The sequence below is a fragment of the Manacus vitellinus genome, unplaced genomic scaffold (assembly GCF_001715985.3).
Source record: "Manacus vitellinus isolate BGI_N305 unplaced genomic scaffold, ASM171598v3 scaffold_18_pilon, whole genome shotgun sequence".
Lineage (NCBI taxonomy): Eukaryota > Metazoa > Chordata > Aves > Passeriformes > Pipridae > Manacus > Manacus vitellinus.
The window spans coordinates 5,394,285-5,412,838 of NW_021939324.1; the positions used below are offsets into that span (position 1 = coordinate 5,394,285).

Sequence of the window (18,554 nt, forward strand, 5' to 3'; positions counted from 1 at the left end):
TTTCTCATGCCTAATTAAAGCATCCTAACTTTGGTTTCTAACTGTTTGAACTTCTGTAACCATACTGCATCATGAAGTAGTGCCTTCACTCTTTAGAAATCCTAAGCATTTTTTGATAGGAACTGTTGCCGTGTTAAAATATGCTGGCCAGTCTCAGGGGAACAGGATCAGTTTCCTACAGGCTTTTCTGAAAACATCACACTTGATAACTAGTTTTGCACCAGCCTCTAGGCTGAGTAACATTTGCAGGCACTGAGATCTTTCCATATTAGTCTCTCTTCCCTGTTAAGTGGCATCTCCAGATACTTGTGAATTTCTTAAGAACACAAGACAAAAAATAAATTCCTTCCTTTTGTTAACTCAAGAGTTCTGAGTCATTTTTTTCAAATAATGAAGACTTTTCTAATATGTGAGGCCAGAAGTCCTCTCACCAATTAAGAAAATCATACTTTTTTTGTTGGATGTTTTTAAATAGTGGAGCAGGAGCAGGAACAAGGAGAAAATAAAATAGTAATCTGCCTTCATTCTGCTGATTTATTCATTCTGGGCTACTTGGTTTAGATCATGCTGTCATCAGCTCTGTAAAGTCCAAGCAGGTTCCAACGACGTTTTTCCAGGATATTTCAGAATGTTTCTTAAATATTATCTTTCTAATTTACCTCATGAGGGAAAGGAGAGCTTACACTGCAATTGCTTTAGATGTCCAGGCCTGCTGTCATCCCGTACAGGTAATCAGCAATGACAGCATGATATTTTCTCAAGTGTTGTGTCAGTTATCCTTTGGCTTCAGCAATTTGAAGGCGCACAGGCTATGCAAAATTGATAAATCCAATCACATATGTTTATTAGCCCTAAAAGTACACTAATCTAGGCCAAACACTAAAATACTGTTAATTTGGACATTCCACACTAGTTTTGTGAATTCACTGGTTCTCTGTTATAGTTCATATGAACATTCAGAGTTCTTCAGGTTTTACCTTCTGTTCATGTTCTTCCACTCTCCTGTCTGGTGAATAGGTCTCATAAATATTCAGCTTCCCAAGTTTGTCTGCCTGGAGAAAACCTTGTGAAATTATTGATATCAAAAGCAAGATGACAGAGTGCTTAATTTTCACACACAGAAGTTCAGACTTGGAAAATCTTTTTTTTCTCTGCAGTTACCTGTCACTTTGACCAAGGGTAATCTTTATGAATAAGTGATTATTTAATTTTAAAAGCTGACAGCTATTGCCTCTATTGATTACAAGAATTTTCATCACTTCTTGAGGATTGAAGCTAATAGCAGAAACTCAAGACAGAACAGAGATCAAACAAGCCATATATGTTCAAAGAAGATAAATAAGACTGATAAAGACAGACATAGCATCTGAATATCAGCATTGGAAAGCAAAGATCAACTGCCAGACTTGAATAAAAGCTGTCTTGAGATTTTTGTGTATCCCTTAAGTTGGAGTGTGCATGCAAAAGTTCGATATTAATTGAACATCCACTATTTCTAACTCGAAGTAGAAGGTAAAATAACACACTGAAAATGTGCAAAATAAGGTATATACATGAACAAGCTAAAGTAAAGCAAGCAGTAAAATGCATTTTGGCTTCTTTTTCTTTTGTCACTTCCAATGTATGTTATTGGTAACAAATGTTCTCATTTACTTCAGCAGGCACTGATTATTGTGTGTCTGGATGAAAAACCAAGTCACTTTGCAAGGAAGACTGAAGAGTCAGACATACTTAGTAGCACATAAAATTTGCTTGAGTGCAGTTATTCTTTTGAATGCAATGTGGTAATTTGCAGTGGAATTTTGCTTAGTGAGCCTTTCACCATATAGAAATTTGTGCACATATGGTGTGTTGTAACCACAGATAATTTGTCAACCAATTCTTTCAGCATTAACTGTAAATTAACATCCATTTTTTCCTTTTATTTTTTTCCTTTATTGCAACAGTGCGGGTGTTGGAAGGACTGGAGTATTCATAACCCTGAGCATTGTATTAGAAAGAATGAGATATGAAGGTGTTGTAGACATCTTCCAGACTGTCAAAATGTTACGGACACAGCGGCCAGCCATGGTACAGACAGAGGTGAGCAAAACAGTATCCATGTACAATAGTGAGGGAAAAGAAGCAGTATTTACATCATGGCTGGGCTTCGCAAACGAAGATTTGGGAAGGGCTCTACCCACGCTTGTTACAAGCGTGCTGGTGGCTAAAAAGGCCAATACGAGACAGGGACATTCAGTTGCAAAAGGCACAGCAGAAAGACTCCTTAGGTGGTATATTCTGCAGGGCACAAATCTTTCTGCATTGCCTTTTCTCCTCAAGAGTGATCCTGTGTGCTTTCTCAAAAGCATCAGCAGCGTTATAGATGGTGTGTCTCCAGACCTCCCAACTGGAGGCCAGAGTAGACCAGTTATGATGATCAATCTGGCCAAGGCTGAGATGTTGTTTCAGGGAGTCCTCGTATCTTCTCTTTGGGGCTCCTCTCATGCAGCAGCCAGTGGCAAGTAGTATTTACACAATAACAAAAAAATGCACAGTTTGAGACTGTATAAAATGTGCTTACATTTATATCTGAAGTCATATAATGACCATATGACTACAGGCTAAATTCTGCCCTAAAGGTACTGCAAGGACTTATTTCCTGTTACAGCACTAGTTACTGCAGACTGGGGAAGAAAAAAATCGTTTCAATAGTGGAATCTAAGTTATGGTAGTTGAGAAAAACCATTTGTGAAGTATCACCCATTTTTATTTGAGCACTGTTTCGTGACAGAAATGTGTAGTGATAAAGAAGGTGGCAAATCATTTCTGCAGGTGGATCCACTGATTATTTTGTTGTTGTTGTTTGGGAGCTAGGTGTTTGATCATGTTTTCAGACTGATGCTGTATTATTTTCATGTTTTTCTTGACTTTGTGTCACCAAGCAAGTGGCTGTTTGGCCTGAAAATCATAACGTTAAATTCCTTGTTCAGAACTATAATTTCTGTGCTAGCAAGAGTGACATAGAGAAATAAAGGGATAAGCAGTATCAACTGATTACATGTGTCACATTATAAAGAATGTCTAAACATTATCAGTTAATGCTGTGCTTAATTTATACTTTAATTTCTGAGCAGAAGACCTGAACTAAGCCAGAGGCAATCGGTTAGGAAAACCAAGAAAAAGGGCAAGAGAAGGGAAACATTTTAGGTCGTACATTTATTTAGTATCATTTGATTGACACTGGCCTTTAAATTACAGTCTCTGAAATTTAAAATGGTTCCCCAGAGTTTACCATTTCCCTTAAGAAAATTAAACTTGTTCAATAGAAGCTGGGTAGTCCTATTTTTAAAAAGACAACTTCATAAAAACTTATATGAAAAATACAGATACTTATTTTTAATCTTGTCAGTTAGCCAAGCAAATCACTATGACCAAACTGAAGAGTTAATTCCATTTCTTTTCCATTATCATCATTTTTCTGGATAAGCAAAATGAAAAATGACTACTTTCTGTCATTTTTAGCTCCAAGAAATAACTACAGTATACAGAACAGCTATGCTTCTTTGAGCCTACCTGACAGAGTTCAATTCCACAATATATTCTCCCTCCCCCTGCTTTGACTTATTTCTGTATGCACCCTTCATCCCCACTGCTGCAAGCAGAAGTGTTGTGTACTCATTTCTTTCAGGATTCTGTGGAAAACAAATCTCTTGTTCAGTGGTATAAACTGCCAGGAAATCTAATCCTTATTCAACAAAGCACTTGAACTCCATGTGGACCACACATACACTTATAATTTAGGCATATGTGTAATGCATTCTGCCACTGTTCCGATTATTCCAACTAACAGAAATGAAAAATTAGTGATCACACCATCTCAGTGAAACAAATATCTGTTTAGTTTCCTGGCCTCCACAAGAATTTTAATTATTACCTTAACAAGTGCAACCTATGTAGGGTTAACACACAGCACTATCAGATAAATAAGCAGGCGTCCTTGATATTTTGTAGCAATTTCTTTTATTTTTTTTTCCTTTTTTTCTTTTTTTACCATTTAAACCCTGAATGGGAGTGGCAAATGAGGACACAGATGTTCCATTTTAGTGTAAGTGTGCAACATAACATAACTGTGCAAAAGGACTGCTTTATGGAGGTGGGAAGAACACAAAATACCAAATGTTGGTTTCATCAGAGGAATAAGTGAATTTCTCACCACACTAAAATTCTTTCTTCTTCCAGGCATAGGTTGAAATGCAGTCTGTTTTATGTGAATAAGGTGCTTTAGCTGCCTATTGCTCTTTTAGCACCTTTTCTTGCCACAGGCTTAAGGTATCTTCACATCTTCATCAAAACCTGTGTAACTGAAAGGTTGGGATTCCCTTTGCTTCCTTAACATGAATTTTAAGCTGATGGTTTTCCATATGACATTCCGTATTAAGACTCTGATGAACTTTATCACGTAGTGTGTTGTATTTGCTGTAGAATAAATTGAATATTTTGCTACTTATTTTCAAATACATGGGGGAAAAGCACCTTCGCATGTTCCCATCAGAAGAAAGCTTTATGCTGATATTGTTTTAATCCAGAATAACAAACAGTCAGTAGTTGAGTATATAGTCTCTGCACAAAAATAAGCTGCAATCTGTGGAAAATACTATTGCATTAAATGAGCGTCTATCTGCATCTGTTGCAACTCACAGTGGTTTTCTGTTGATGTTAGCGAGTGAACATTGCTGAACTGCAGATGTCTCTGTGGTGTATTTGTTTGTAGCCACAAAGTATTCACTTTTAGTTGAAGGAAACTAAAAACCAACCAAAAAAGCTGACTTTTTGATGCTTTTTTTTTCTATCTTTCTTTCCAGGATCAATACCAGTTCTGCTATCGAGCCGCACTGGAATATCTGGGCAGCTTTGATCACTATGCAACATAAAAACCCATTGTGGATTTTTATTGCAGGCCCTTTAAGATCCATAGAGCCGCTTCTGAGCCATACAATGTGCTTTAGAAGTACTTCTTAACTCTTAGCTAAGGAGCAATTATTGGGGATATATAAAATAAATTTAAAAAAATGAACAAAAATATTGGGGATATATAAAACAAAAAAAACAACAAAAAAGAACCCCACCCAACAACAACTGTTCCATGTGGACCAAGAATTCACAGTTTAATAACCTAACCATAATAAAAGAATCCTGACCACTGAGGCGTCTGAAGGATCTCATATACAGATACCTCAAGGGTTCGACATTGGTTGAAGTTAAAGGGAAGAGGAAATTAATCAAAAAAAATTATCATCTTGTTCAGGATTACATGCTTTTGCAAAGAGGAGTTTTGAGAACTGCAGTTCAGTGCAAGATGTTTGTTGCAAGGTTGGGTCCTGGCTTCTCAAACAAAATGGACTCTTTACTTCAACATCACCCTTTCCCGTCATAATGCTCATCATAACACTTTAGGGAAAATGTGGGAATGTTTAAAAAGAAAGTCCTTGATTTAGTTTTTTAGTATTGTAAAGATACTGCTGACCTGTGCTTCATTTTTAACTGTGTAAACTTTTTCCTTTTTTTAACAAGAGTTTATCATTCAATGAAGTGAATTAAAGAAAAGGTTGCATAACTGTTAATATTTTTGTTTAAATAATGTAGATTTTTTTTTAAGCTGTAGAACTGTTATCTGTAATATCGTGCTGTAGAAATGTTAAATACTTTGAAAATTTGCACATTTTTGTGCAGTCCTACAGTTACACAGTCTTGTTAGATATTAATTTTATAGTTTTATTTGTGGTTTTTTTCTTTAAGAAAATATTCATTGTAATCAGTTAAATCAAAATGGTTTCTTTTGGAATCAACAGGGAGGCGCAAAGTATAAAGATGCTGCTAGCACATACACACACACGCACACATATGCACATGCACACTCACACCCCCTCTTTTTCTATATATATATGTTATGTATTACTGTCTACCCCTGTCTGACTCTGTATGGTTACAGAGGTACAGATGGATAGATATTCACACACATGCGTATAAACATACCAATTCTTACATACCTGGATTTATCAAAGCATTGGGAAACTTTTTCAGCCTACTACAATTATATCAAACTACTATTTGATCATCTCTGCATTTTTAAGGTCCATAAACCTTTGTTTCAAAGGGAAGTGAGGAATGCACATCATTGATATTTGAACATCATCTCTTTCCCAATTAGTACTTCTGTCCACATGTCCACTTGAGCACACACACATGCACACATACACATGCACACACATGCACACACGCACACAGAGTATGTGATTTAGGCTTCAAGTGAAGTTCAATATTTGTAACACTATAGTGCAATAAGAAATCATATTATTAAATGTAGGAGGTGTGCATGTGGGAAAGGTCAGTGCATATCCCTTTAGGAGGGGAGAATGTTGTAATATACTAGGTATTAAGATGTTTTAAAATTGTATTCAATAGTATACTGTCTATAGTGTGCGCTATATAATTTACATTTATCCTATGTAACAGGGCAAAGCCAAACACATATTGCTCTGTGAAATCAAACGTTTTGTGGCATACAGCATTATTTGGGGATGCTGGGGTTTATTTTAATTTTACATTTAGAGTGCCTTATATTTGATGCCTATTTTGAATAGCATTTCTTTAAGTTAGCCTTCATTTGTATTTAGTTCCGTTTGTTTATATCTCTGTTATTCGTTTCAAACGTTTTAATACATGTACCAGACAATTTTGAAAAATATGCATTTCCGGTTTCTAATCAAGTATGGATGGTAATAAATGATAACCCAAAACACATAGGTAGTCAAGGCCCTTTATCTTTCCATATTTCCAATAACAGACCAGCCCACAAATTGAAAATCTGTTTCTGGTTGGCTTTTCAAACCCACTGTGTCACTGGTTATAGTATTATCATTGCAGAGATGTAGCAGTACAGTAGCAGTAGTTGACATCAGCAGTGCATCTTTTTTTTTTCTTTTTTTTTTTTTTTATAATTTATTTTGGGCCAAGTCCTGCTTATTCACTTGTGTCAACAGATCGCTAGAGTCAAACCATTGCTTTCAGTGGGAAGGTTCATGGAAGGCTAACAAGACTGAGCCCCCAGGACATATTGGAGAATGACAGTAGATTTTCTTCCAGGAAACAAGGAAAATTTTGTAAACAGCAAAAAGTACTTTTTGAGACTCTTTATAGGATACCATTTACATTGACCTCAGTTTCCATTGTGTGTTCTGCCATTGTCAGTACATGAGTATCAAAGGAATTCTTTCTTTGGGGTTTCAAAGAGGAGCATTGCTATGGCTTGTCAATGTGATCTAAACATTTTTTCTTCTTCTTCCAATTTTCCCACTGCTAGCAGAAAGAAAAATACGAAAGACCAAACTTCAGCAATTGCATTTGAGCACTTTTGTAATGAAAAAAAAACCCAACCAAAAAAATCAAAACAAATATATATATATATATACATATATATATATATAAGAATAGAAGTATTATAGAAGGCTACCTCAGAATGAGATTCTATAACTTACGTCTGAACCAGAGAAGAATGTGCGCTATGTTTCTTTCTCTTCTTCTTTCTTGATTTATACTTTAAAGTAATTATTGAAGTGCCAGGTTATGTAATGTGGTTATGTTCTTCAACTCAAGTATAGGGAATCAGAAAAACACAAAAATAAAAGAAGTGTCATTTTGGAAACATAGACTAGGGGAGGTTCTTACATACTGGATCTGTAAAAGGATCAGCACATTTTTCCCTAGCAGACCATCTTGCAAGCTCCAAAGAAAATAAGGGAATAAAAAAAAAATACAAAAAAGCAGAACCAACTTGTGAGGAAAACTGTTCTACAACTAAATACTCCTTTTAGGGTTTGTGTTTCTTAAGATAACTCTTAGCATCATTGATGTGCATTCCACTTTCTGTATTCTTATATGTGCATTCTGTGGTTAATTTAAAACGTGAGCATCTTTGTCTACATGCATCATACATTTCCAAGCTTAAAATTGGTTTCATCAACATAACCAATACGGTGCTATTATTTACGTTTATATGTGTAGTTATGTCTAATTTTGTAATTAGTTGCAACGGGGAAAAAAACCACAAAATATATAAAAATGGTTTATACAGAAGTTTAATTTAGCTCTTTTTTAAAAAATTATTTGAGTGGTTAGACAGTGGAGAGGATGGCTGGGGGAAGGAGTGGCCCTCTAAGGAGATTTGCACTTTCTATATATACCTTTGTACTATGCACTGCCCTATTGATTCTACACCCAACAATGTTATAACTTGAACCCATCTGTGAGAAACTGCTTATAAAATCCACTAATATGTATTTAAATGACACGGAACATGTAAAAAGGAAAAAAAAAGTTTGCAATTACTTAAAAAGGCAACTGCTTTTTTTCCCTTTTATTCTCTTCCATTTTTCTTTTTTTTTCTTTTTTTCTCTTTTTTTGCCTTTCTTTTTTTTTTTTCTTTTCTTGATGCCCTGATACTCCACAGATATCAGAAGGCTGCAGGTCTCATTATAACCATCCATTATGTGGCTTTGCCATTCAAGCTTGGAGTGTCTTTACAAAGATAATAAAAACTTGTGTTCTTTGCTCTTGTTTTGGATGCATAGACTGAAAAATTTAAAAAAATTACCTTGTAAAATGGCTTGTTAAAAAAGATACAATTACCTCTAATTAGTAGTACGCGTAAATGTTTTACAGAATGAAAGGCGTGCTTTTTATTTTCTTACTTCGTTACATTGGTGGCAACAGAAAGTCTGTATGAAAATCAGTTCTTTGCTGACACAAGTTCCATTTGTTACAAATGAATTCTAATAAAATGTCAGTGTTATGCAGCCCTGGTCTTCTTTCTTAAGCAGTACTTTTGAAATCAAAACTTGTTTGGTCCCTCTTGGTGATAAAGGAGTTTAATTGGAGCTACAAAGCGGTCATTAATCTTCTTAACTAGCTGCTGGACAGTGGAAAATGCATTGGGTTAGCAAATATATATCATTTTCAGCAGCAAGTTTTGAGCCAGCATAGGCAAACTCTTTGGCATAAATTCTCATTCTTCATGAATTTAATTGAAATTATCACACTTTACATGCCTCTGGAGTACCCCTTTGTGCTTTAGAAATGTATGATTACACTGAGAAAATAGATTTCTGTCCATTTGTAGGTGCAACCCAAAAAGGGCAAAATATTCACATATATGAGGCAAATTGTGAATTTTTAATTCCCGCAGATTTGGCAGGTTTCTGGGGTAAATTCAGAGTCACTTGTCAGAATTCAGTTACTGAAATTGTGGCAAGCCGTCATGACTTTTGACTGATTTCTGTTATGTGCAGTGAGGGCAAACATGGGTCTGTGAGGCTGCTATCTAAATACTGTGAAAGTTTTTAAACACACTGGAAAAGTTTTAGATGAACATGCCAGGTGTATTGAGGGAAGCTACAAGGGGCATGGCATGGCAGTTTAGTCAAAGAAAACAAGTCTTGCTCTGTCTGCTTGTTTTGAAAGAAGGCAGGTTCTGTCTCTAAGATTACTTTTTAAGGGAATAAAGTCTATTAGCAATTAGTATTAAGTATGTATTTATAAAGAATCCTCTGTGCTGAAAGGGTGTGCAAGACGTTAACATCAGGCTGATTTCTAAGAACGTGTAGTGTTCTTAGCCTAATTTCCACTTTAAGATGGTGGTAACAGTGTAAATGTGAGGCCTTGGTATTCTTACAGAGGCTTATTAATGTTTTTCCACTTATTTTTGTGGATTTTACAATTACTGCATTGCAGGCTGCCTTTGGCTTGAACTTTTTTTGCGTAGTGTGTGCAAGGTGGTTTAGAGCTGTGTTATGTAAGAGTTTCTTTAACTATATGAGTGGCTTTAGATGGTACCCTTTAATGTCAGCATTGACTTCTTTGGATTTTCCTGTTCTGTGCGTCTAGCATGGACCAAAATAAAGTGTGAAAATGAGTATTGATAAAAATATTTGGCTGTGTATGGCTTAATAACTTATAAATTAATGGGATTTTAACAGAAGTAGTTCTAATTCATGCCTAACACGAAAAAAGAGTCATGTACCACGAAATCATTACTGTTTTGAAATGCTGTTGAAATGTGAAATTATCTCAAAACAAAGCAATGACTACAGACTTTCAAACCAAATAACATTTACATCTTTTCTACATTATACAATCACTTGGACCCAATTCCCAGATTCCCAGAATCTTTGGTGTTCACTCATGCTAGTATCTCTCAAAATGAGTCAGTCCTGATTCTAGGGCAAGAGGGGATTTCCATCTGTGATTTTACCCATTGCCTGCTTCTCCCAGTCTGTATGAGCTTAGGACAGAAGTGAGCTACTGGTAATGTGATAAACAAAGCACTGAAAAAGTACTGATGAGGGATATATAGAAAGAAATTGTTAATTAAGGAGCGTCCAAAACAGTTCACTACCAACCAGATCAGTATCCAGTGATCCCTAATAAACATTATAGCCATCACTGGTCAAGAAAGGAGCAGAAAATGTGTTCATAGAAATTGCTGAGTCCTTTTTACTTCCGATGCAAATATGGCCTTTATTTTTTTTTCCTCTTAACCAGTTTTATGAGAAAAATTAACTTAAATGATTTTTCAGAGGCTTTGGAATTTTGAGGAAAATAACCAGCAAATTTGCTGAAGTGTAAGCCAACGTACAAGTGATAAATCACTTTCTCTCCCATAAAACTTAACATAAAAAAGATGCATCTTGCCTATGGAGTTGCTGAATTCTATGAAATAGCCTTGAATTTTAAAACCTTGAAATATGAAAGTTTCAGATAACCAAACTTCAACAACAGCACTGGATAAAATTGACAAAAAATGTCCACAGAAGGTACCAAATGGTATCAATATCACTTGCATTGTCAAAGCAGTTTCAGAAGTGTGAAATAGTAATTTTTTTTTATTCTTTCACTTCGCATGGGAAAATAAAACACTGATGAGGTATGAGGCTGTAGCAAATTTTCATTTTAAGACCTGTGGCAAAATTTAATTTAATTTTTATTTAATTTTGTTTATTTTACTCCATTTTTTTGTTTATTTTATTTTATTCTATTTTGTTCTGTTTGGGTTTTGGGGAGTTTTTTTCAGGAGGGAATGTTAATGCTGTGCTACTGCAACTGTTTGGAAAGTTATTTGATTCAAAACCTGAAGGACTTGGATTATGTAGCTGTACTGATACTCAAGAGAATTTTCTCTATACATTGTCCTGTGTTTTAAACAAGCTGGTTCTGTCCTCCAGTTCTGCTTATGGAGAGTACCATAGTAGGATGCAAAATGTTTTTCTATTACTAATGTCAAGATGGGAGGAAACATCTGCTGACTTGCTTTCAGAGGAAAGCAGAATGATAACCTGCAAATGAGACATTGTAGTGAATAGAGATCATTTTGCATCTAGACTATAAATAGGATGCTTTTGAACCCAAAATGCATTCAGCTTGCTTCTGTCAGCAGAAGTCTTTATTGTTGTAGTAGGAACAAGCAAACAACCTTTCTTTGTCAATAAAGTAGTTCATTATATATTCAACAGCCTTATTGGATTTAGAATTTAAATCCTTAAAGTCAAAAATGCCTGGAAATGCCTTTCCTTCTGTCATACATAAAAATAAGAAAACAGAATATAAGATTTTCTTCATTGGAGGAAATTATTTGAAAATACATCAGGATTACTATACTTCTGGTGTTCAGAAATCCAGTTTGCTCTTGAAATCTGGTAGGGTCTAAAGAAGTTGTATGAGCCCAATGTTCTACTCCAATAGGCATTTTACAAACACTCAGCAAGTTCTCATCTATACAGCAAAAGAAAACAAAACATCATCTAGAGGCTCTGCGTGGGACTTTTGAGTTCACTAGTCACATCAGCGTCATCGCTGACACTAAAGCCAAACCAACCAGCTTGTGCTACCACTGCAAGGAATCTAGTCAGGCACTGTGGTAATTCAAATTAAGCACACCAAAATCAGCAAAAATAGTGACTGATGTTGAGTACACTGAACACGTATGTGGCAAAACAACTATCTTTCAGGGACAACAATAAAACCATGTATTTCTGTTCCGTACACATAAAATGTGTATCAATATAACATCTTCTCAGTAGCCCACACTTCCAAAGAATATTTTATGAATGTTTCACACATTCACACCTTCTGTTTGAACTCCTTTTATTCTATTTTGTCTCTAAAAGTTTGCTATACCATTTTCATCAAATGTTTATATTTATTCTTTGGCTGTTTCCTTTAGAGCTTAGTCTCTGTTTTAGAGAATTCATACCCAATTTACAGCACCATGAAGAAAACTAGAGTGATATACTGAGACCCAAACCTACATACTCAGCCTAGAGGGAGAAGTGTATTTGGCTACCTTGTAGAATGTGGCTGCAGAATAGATCTTATGTAGTGAATAGGCATCCAAGCAGCCTATCAGCATGGTGAAGTAGAGTTCTCTCTCAGATGAAAAAGAGATAAAATGTGGACTCCTATTAAGCTCTAATATGGGAAATAATATTCCAAGTGGTATTTGGGGGTGGTTTGAGTTTAGTTTATTGCAGTTTGATGGTTGTAGGAGTTGTTTTGTAAAGACAATACTCAAAATCAATACCAAAAAGAAGTGTTTATTTTCAGTGTAGTGGTTTGGGCTGGGATTGAGGGTTTTTACTTCATAGCGACTCTTATGAGGTAATGTTTTAGATTTGTGATCCAAACAGTATTGATAACATACCAGTGTTTTACTTATGGCAGAGCAGTGTTCAGGGTGTTGAGGTCATTGCTCCAGCAGTAATTAATCTGGGGGTACCCAAGTTGAGGGAGAACACTACTGGGACAGCTGACTAAAAGGAAAACCTATACCAAATGATATCATGTTCGTCAATAAAAAAATGGGGTAAAGCAAGAAGAAAGGTAGATGTTCAGAGTTAGGCATTTGTCTTTCCAAGTAGCCATTACATGTGTTGATTTGCTTTCCTGGAAAAGGCTAAATATCTGCCTTCTGATGGGAAACAGTGAATTAATTTCTTATGTCACTTTGCTTGCACATGCACCATCCACTTTACATGTTAAACTGTCTTTTTCTCACTTTTACCCCTCTGATGCTCTCCCCATCCCACTGAGGGTGGAGTGAGCAAATGGCTGTGTGGAGCCTAGCTACTGCCTGGGGTCAAGCCACAACATTTGGTTACTGATTTTTGTTGTCCTTTGTTACTTCCAAAGCTGACATCGACCAGAAATTTCAGCTGATGTTCCTGGGGAGCCAATTGCAGAGTAGCTTTTTCCAGACACCCTGTGCAGGAGCAGGAGAAAGAACATGATGGTCAAGTCCATGAGTTACAAAATGGGAAACAGAATGTTACTGTCTAAAAACTGTAGATAATAAGATATGAGGGATAAACACTGCAACAAACGCTCCATAAACAATATCAACATTAATTGACTAAAAGTCAATTTTTGCAAATGCTATAGAAAAAGAACAAATCTGGACACAAAACTCACAGATGAGGACACTGGAGCTTCAGTTAACACCTTGCTGTTACACATGCTACTCACATGAAAGCACCACCAGCGTTGGTTTGGCTAATTGCAGAATTCATCCAAAGTAGAAGGTCTCTTCAAAGAAGTTCAAGGGCTACTATCCTTCCTGCATGCTACTTCTTAGGTCAAATGCATGTATAAATACATTTAAGATAAGCAAATGCATTTTGAGGTGCTTTTTTATTAAGTTTAAAATTATTAATATTTATTTCTTATATAAATATAAATTAACCATCTCTGAGTAAACAAAATCCTACCTTCAAGAAAGATTTTTATTTCCTATTTTGAGCTCCTTATTGATAGGATTTTAGCTAAGTAATATCAAATAAGTAATATGCCAAATAAAAGATGTTTGGTAAATATCTGATGTTTGGTAGTTTTTTAAGGATGTATTAAAAATCTGTGTGTATTTATGTCTGACTCAATACATGTTCTCTTTGCAATAATGTAAAATGAACACAGGCTCTGTGCGCAGGCAGGATTTTTTGTCTCTAAAAATTAACAGTACTCAATTTGAAATTATGGAGATTGACTGGAATTAGAAATTATGTTAATTTATTTCTTAGAAGTGTTTTGTTACATTACTATTTCTTGACAATGTGTTCTGAGGACCCAGCTGGACATACTCCTTTGCCTGATTACAAAATTGATATTTTTAAACAAGTAAATAATATTTTGTGTGATTGTGGTAATTTCATAATTGCTAGGAGTAAATTCTGAAAGGGCTAAAAGAACTGCTGAGGGTTGCATTCTTTTGTATATATACATGGTCTGTTCTACACAAGACATTACAGAAAAAGTTTATATTGGCTTTTGCATTAGAGGCTTTTGGAAGTGTTTTATCAAATGGCATTAAAAGCTCAGTCATATTATGAAGAAACTTCTGCCTGTAAGTAAATTTGCTCACAGAAGTATCATATAGTTAATTACATACTTGGATTTTTTATTGTTTTGTTTTGTTTTGTTTTGTTTTTTCAAAGTAAGAGAGGGAGATGTAATAAATTCTGTTGATGGCATCCACTCTAGGTAGTTGCTGGCATCACTCTAGTATGATTTATATTTTGACCTGGCCTTCCTTTTAATAGCTATAGGAGGGATATTAATATCAATGTGTTTTGGCTGTTTTGACAGAAATTTCCTTTGAGCAAAGATTTTACTTGCCAATAAGCACGCACCTTCATCGATCACTATAACATAACACTAAATTATTATTTCATGGAATGGTAGAGAATCGAATAACATAAATTCAGGATCAACAAGCTCAGACAAATCCTAAAAAAATGTAAAGGCAATGAAACTTATTGTTGACAGAAACTTCACAAAGTTCTTCCCTCCCTCCTTCATCAATGTAATGGGATACTAAAACTATTACTGAACCAAGTTATTTTATCAAAGAGAGGACACGAGAAATATGAGTAACAAAAGACAACCTTAGTGTGACCACACTAAATAGACTAGGGGAGAAACAAAAAAAAAATAATGATTTTTTTTTCAGTTTGGCACCAGTTAATTAGTGGCTTTCAGAATCTGGAAGAAAAGGAAGCTGAGGAGGAAGCTGTGAACCCGATAACTTGATGATTTTATGGCAATTGGTTTCAGAAAGTTGATGAAAGCTTTGTCCTTTGGCCTGCATGAGTATACAATAAGTCAGATAACTTCTTCTAAAAAGCATGCAAAATCTTCCAAAAGAGCAAAAGATGTAAAAAGAAGAATGAATGTTAGAATCACTTAGTGATTCTAACTAACCATTCACCTCTTAGTGAATGGTGAATCACTTAGAGGTTCCCATTAGTCAGGAAAGTTGGAAGAAACTACTACTAAACCAAAAATCTGACACAACTAGGTATATCTGTTCTCCATGGCAGAGCTAAAGAATCTCATAAACACAAGGCTTCACTCATTATAAAATTATGACAGGCTTCTCAGTCTCTTCCATATTTTATATTTGTACCTCACAGTCCACAATGGCCTTTTCTCTAACAGTCCTATGATATACTGAAATATTATTCATATATTGTGCCTGCAAACTGTGCAATATTGGCCTTTCTGTGCACATATTAATTTGCCTACTTGGGATTTTAAGTCAACATTAAAATTTCTTCAATAGTCTACTCAATTGTCAGCTACTTTAGATGCTGTTGTACCTAATATCTAATGCAGCAAAAGTGCAGCTCTAACTCAAAACGAGACTCCTACAGAGTAATTCACAAAGAGGCTGTTCCCCTGCTCTTTTTTCCAGTTCTGTCCAATACTGTAGGTATGTTCAGAACAAATTTTAAAAAGTCAGCTACATCTTGCAGTGGGAGATGGAGTGCAGATTTTGACAAGCAGCACAGATTGCCAGTGGCAAACTGATAAGTTCCTGAGTCTTCTGGAATAGCTGTCACTTATTTTTCCACCCTTTTCTTTGCCCAAGTGTAGGCAATGCTAATTATCAGGCCATTTCTTAGCAGCAACCTAAGGACCTTTCTAGGTAAGGGTAAAAAAGAGGCAAATCTACCTCAAGTTGTCAAATGAATTTTGGAAATTTCCTCTCAAAGCTTACGCAATTCCTGTATGAGCAGTTGTCCATTCAGGGTGTTAGTGAAGCAACTCAGTTGTGTTTGCACCCTTCTTGTAGACATGGTTAGCTTCAAACTTTAAGTGCCTGATTCATGGCTAAGGATTGCAGTGAGTGTCAGGGCACCCAAGAAATTGGGCAATGGGCACAAAGTGAAACACAGGAGGTTCTCTCCAAACATCAGGAAACACTTCTTCACCATGAGAGTGACTGATCTCTAGCAGAGCTTTCCCAGAGAGGTGGTGCAGTTGCCATCCTTGGAGATATTCAAAAGCCATCTGGATACAGCCCTGGGCAACATGTTCGTGGTGATCCTCCGTGAGCAGTGGGGTTGGACAAGGTGACATCCGTGGGTCTCTTCCAACTGTAACCATTTATGTATGAGACATAAAATCCACATTTTATGTATGAACTTGAAGTTCTCTCAGGCCATTTTTCTTATCTCACACAATATCATTTTCCATTTTTGAGTGCCTCAAGTAAGAATCACAGAATCACACAGAATCACAGAATATGCTGAGTTGAAAGGGACCCACAAAGATCATTGAGTCAAGATCTTAGCCCTGTACAAGACCATTCCCAAGAGTCACATCATGTGCCTGAGAGCATTGTCCAAATGCTTCTGGAACTCTGTCAGGCTTGGTGCTGTCACCATTTCTATGGAGAACCTGTTCCAGTGCCCAATCGCCCTCTGGGTGAAGAACCTTTTTCTAATACTCAACTTAAACCCCCCCGACACAACTTCAGCCCATTCCCTCAGGTCCTGTCACTGGTCACCACTGAGAGGAGATCAGTGCCTGCCCCTCCTCTTCCCCTCAGTAGGAAATTGTAGACTCCAATGAAGTCTCCCTCAATCTCCTCTCCTCCAGGCTGAACACACCAAGTGACCTCAACCACTCCTCACGTGGCTTCCCCTCAAGGCCCTTCACCATCTTCGTTGCCCTCCTTTGGATGCTCTCTAAGAGCTTAATATCTTTCTTATATTGTGGTGCCCAAAACTGCACACAACATTCAAGGTGAGGCTGCCCCAGTGCAGAGCAGAGCGGGACAATCCCCTCACTCGACCAGCTGGCGATGCTTTGCCTGATGCCCCCCAGGACACGGTTGGCCCTCCTGGCTGCCAGGGCACTGCTGACTCAGATTCAACTTGCCATTGACCAGGACCCACTGAAGAATGTTTTATTTAACACAAATTTCTGTTTCTCAGTAAATAAGCTTTGACTAGCTTCACTTATACATACATATATACATGTTTATCTACAGAAATATGTACTTTTTACATATACATGAACATAGGACAGTGGTTCTCAACATGTTTACTAGAAAATGCTTTAGGTTATGTAGCTTTTCAGAAAATTTGTGTAATTCGTGTTTTTCTTTTTGGATACTTGATCTGTTTAAACAGAACATTTTAGTGGCATCATTTTTAGCTACAACATTTACTTTATCCTTTCTCCTTGGTTCTGATAGACATGTTTACAAAGGAAAATCTGATATCTTGTCAAGCTTTTGACCAAATTTCATTCTCAGAAGACATTTACATTTTCCTTATTAATTCAATTGGAAGTGAGTTTAGTGGAGCCAGATAACATAAAGCAAATTATATACTGTCTTTACTCTTACCTCTGAGAATTAATCCAGTATTAACATTTCTATATGCATTTCTTGCACAAATGATAAATGTTTTTTTTATAAATACAACTGAAATAATTTTCCTAATTTTGAATGTGTCATCTGCCCAGAATTTTCTATTCTACTTGCCACAATTCCTCATTAAAATGTTTTTCCAATGGGAGAAAGAGTTTTATGATAGACAAAAATTATTTCTAGTCTCATTAATGTGAGGAAGTGGGGCATGCTTGAGCCCTGTCGTTCCCTTCTGTGTATTTATTTGTGTTCTCATAAGCTATTTGGTTTCCAGAAAAATTAGTATTTTAGATGCAGTTTGTTCAGTGGCTCTTTGGCCATTGTCTGGCTTTGTGCCTGTTCAGTTGAGAGAGAAAATTGAAAGCAATTTCCTTTGAGGTGTATTTTTTGCATTAGTTGAAGACCCATAGGTTTTTGTATTTGCCTGAGTTAAAGTCATGTCCAGAGGCTAAAATCAAGACTAATGCAAGCTGAAGTCTTATACTACTTAATTAAAACATCTGCACTGTTTTCTTTCACTGTAGAATGCTTCGGACAAACAAGTTCCCAGAGCAATGTGGATCTGGTGTTTTCCAGATTTTGTGGGTGTAGTGTTCCTTGCATTGTCTTAATTTTGTGCACCAAATGTATACATTATGTTTCTGTTTAGTCTTTGTCTTTATTTTTTTCTTTAAAGGAAAGAAATAAATGTCTATCTTGTGGTTTCAGGGGAAGGAATAAAAGAACACATGAGCAGGCTATTTCTAATGAGAGAAGAGGCTTATTGCACGGGATATCTGCTTTAGAAAATTCTTCCCTCAATAAAGGC

General features: G+C 36.1%; 1 protein-coding gene across 1 annotated transcript in view; it reads left to right on the forward strand.

Moving 5' to 3' along the window:
• The window catches only part of PTPRD (protein tyrosine phosphatase receptor type D), a 339,897-nt gene extending 334,844 nt beyond the window's left edge, over nt 1–5,053 (forward strand). The window contains exons 37-38 of the mRNA XM_025894895.2: nt 1,947–2,082; nt 4,845–5,053. Coding sequence (XP_025750680.1) covers nt 1,947–2,082; nt 4,845–4,913 — 205 coding nt within the window. The 3' untranslated portion in view covers nt 4,914–5,053. The remainder of the gene's footprint in view (nt 1–1,946; nt 2,083–4,844) is intronic.
• Nucleotides 5,054–18,554: the final 13,501 nt, after the last annotated feature.